Here is a 3254-nt window from a genome sequence, read left to right on the forward strand (position 1 = left end):
ATACAGCACTGTTCGATACGGTTCGATACGGGTAGTGTATTGTTGCACCCCTACAGAATATATACTGTTGAAACGTTTCAAAGGGATGGTATTTTCCAGGCACACAGTTCAATTCTACAACAAAATCAAGTATGTTACCTTCCATTGTTATAAAAAGGCTGTATTTATGAAAAATAAACTTGCCTTTACATCATAGTCTATCGTAATGCCTTGAAAGTGACCTCTGTCTCTTTAAGAACTTCCTACCGTTTCAGACACTTCCACTTCATTTACATTTTCACAACAATGCTTCAGGGTTTCAAGGATTTCTCAAACATGCATGAATGAGTCAAAGCGACACTCTGGGCATGTTTTTAATGAGGGAAAGACACAACAAGATATAAAGCTAAAAAAAAGTCACTTTGGCATAACACACCCACTTTAAATAAATTAAAACAACAGATTGTTTGTGCATTGATTGTTTAAAAATAAGACAATTCAGTTATTTTTCTTCACAATGAAAAATAAAACGTTAGCAAATGACCATATTTGGCACAAGGACCTTGAGTTTGACATGTCTCTAAGGTAATCAACGTCTAACAATCCTAARAAGTTAAAAGAAATACAGACAAACAATAAACAGCAATTTAATTTATTCTTTAAATTCAGTTTCATGCGGGAAAGGAAAATCACAAGCTTTAGACAGAATTACATCAGACAGGTTAACAGATGACAAACCATAAAAGTGAAATGTTGATGGAAATTACATTCAAGACTGTTTGGTGCAAAGTGAATGCACTCAGTCTGATCCACATGGGATGCCTGAGGTGAATACCATGATTCGTGTGTACATGTATCCATAACTACATCCTTTTYCATGTTAAAGGCTGTGAGTCACAAATCCATCTTTTCTTCCCTCCTGACCTCCATCCACACGACACAATCTCATTTAACCCTACAAGGGGAACACCAGAAACCCAGAGAAGGTGGAGTACTTCCACCCCCCCATCAGGTTCCCCCTCTCCAGTTTTAGGTAAGCCTTGTCCCCTCGCTCCAGTATCACCAGCCCGGCRTTGGTGGCTGCTTCCCTCGTCACATCCTGGTCACCCGCAAACGCCGAGATCACCGGCCAGCCGTTGAGAACCAGACTGACCTGAAAACATCAAGATGAWKCAGAGGAGAAAGCACAGAACAAAATGTCAAACCCAAGCAGATTTTAAAACAGAAGGTTATAGTGGTTCATGTGTTTTGTTGTTCTGGAGATGTAAGATAATTTGTCTGAATTTCAATGTTTTTTGGATTGTTGGCCTTTCACGCAGTAGGCTTTAAGGGTTGKTATTATGCATTTGYCTTGAAACTGGCCTCKGTCCCTTTAAGAACCTCCTACTGTTTCTGACACTCCCGCTTCAGCATATCATTGCAACAATGCTTCATGCCRTTTCCAAACTKTAGGAGTGTTGTAYTTTGTTGTAAAAATGAAGTAACATTATATACAAGTTTTGAAAACAAAATGGGTTACAAAAATGTTTTTATAACCTTTTATCAGAGTATAYTTGGTTTGRTTTGTAAAACGGTTACTCAGGTTGTTCTGTGGGCTGCTTTGCTCCTATGTGAGGATATTTCATAATAAAAGCATCACATGATGCAGTCGAGTCCAGCTACTGGTGCTCAGTGTGCAAACAGAAAACAAAATTAGGATAATGGAAGCTTCAGATATGATCTCAGATAAAATTCAGGGTCTGGGTTTCAGTTTTCTACCTTCATAAAAAACTGATTTTTAAATTGTTTTATTGATCCCAAGAATTTAGTCAAATGCTCTTCAAATGGCTGGAAAATGCAGTTTTGAAAAAAATCTTTTACAAAATTCTGAGGGRGAGTATACTCCTGGASCCCCTGCTTCAGTYCACAGCTGCTGGTTAACATGAACAGGTGTTCCTCATTGCTGTCAGCAAATGTTGGCAGGTATGAGGTGGACTTTGGTATTCTGTTTCAAATTAATTACATTGTTAATTGTTTTGATTGGACAACCTAGTTTCTAAAGGAGTCAAACCTGTGACTTTCTGGTCCCAAGTTGGCTGCTCTACCACTACAMCACAGCCCAKYCACCCCCTCTGTGTATATTTTTGATGAGAGAATGGTATAACATGATATGAAGCTAAAAAAAAATCAAATTTGCACAATAGTGTCCTTCCATTCTTGAAACCGTTCTTACTTGTATCGTCTGCCGGTTGTAAACTTTAACAACATGAAAGCTGAAGCTGTAGACTCCTTTTCGGGGGGCCACAAAGATGCTTGTTGCTGGGTCAAAATGGCTGCCAATGTTCACTAAAATCTAAAASMARRAAAAAAAAAGAACATTAAACAAGAAACAGMTGAGCAACAAATGTTTGTCTAATGTTCCCATTCACACTGAATGAAACAGCAGATAGAATCTGGATCATCATGCCTGTTAAAAACACAGTGGGCAGAAGGAGAACTGGTTGTAATAACTTGATCCTTATAAGCTATAACAACATCATACCCACAGAGTTTTAGCAACAAAAATTGACATTAATTCTTTGAAGATTCTTTAACTTAACCACGGWCTCTGGGGATAAAAATCGACCACCTTATGTAACTAAACTAATAAATATYATCTACAGAGAATTAGTTTCACAGAACTCAACAATTCACCCCGACAGTTGAAAAAAGTTATTTTTATCTCCCTTAGACTGCACAATTACTATAGCCTTATCCTGACCCTTACCCCAAATCTATTATTGCCAGTATATGACTAACCCTAACCCACTGCTCAGTTCATACCTTCGTCCTGACCCCAAACTTTTAAAAAATGCCATTTGAACATACACGGGCCAGGCTTTGGCCCCTCAAAGTAGCAGTGGGTCCTCTCAAGTTGGTGTGTATCGGAAAAAGGATCCTTACAAGATAATAAAAACAAACACACACAAAAGTTTTTCTATTTATTTCTGTAACATAATCCTGACTTTTACAACCTCATCCTAACCACAGATAAGCACCTAACCCACCAATGGTGATCCACCGGATTGGGACTGGTCTTTGGTCCCTGAAAGGGCTAGTGGTCTAAGTGTTTATACCGGAAACGGTCCTAAAAAGGTAACACAAACCAGGTCCACACACACAGGCAAAAACATTTTGGCTTGTTTAGTTTCAGTGTTCTTGAGTGATTACTAACTAACTAACTAACTGACTGACTGACTGACTGACTGACTGACTGACTGACTGACTGACTGACTGACTGACTGACTGACTGACTG

The 3254-nt window shown here is 38.7% G+C and overlaps 1 protein-coding gene across 1 annotated transcript in view; it reads right to left on the bottom strand.

Annotated features, from left to right (window-relative positions):
- Positions 1-614: 614 nt before the first annotated feature.
- Positions 615-3254, bottom strand: part of si:dkeyp-74b6.2 (cerebellin-1) — a gene marked incomplete at its 5' end in the record, with an annotated part of 5695 nt that continues 3055 nt past the window's right edge. Inside the window, 2 exon segments of the mRNA XM_014021845.1 lie at positions 615-1132; positions 2192-2311. Of these exon segments, the coding sequence (XP_013877299.1) occupies positions 935-1132; positions 2192-2311 (318 nt within the window). The 3' untranslated portion in view covers positions 615-934.

This window comes from Austrofundulus limnaeus, unplaced genomic scaffold (genome assembly GCF_001266775.1).
Source record: "Austrofundulus limnaeus strain Quisiro unplaced genomic scaffold, Austrofundulus_limnaeus-1.0 Scaffold307, whole genome shotgun sequence".
NCBI lineage: Eukaryota > Metazoa > Chordata > Actinopteri > Cyprinodontiformes > Rivulidae > Austrofundulus > Austrofundulus limnaeus.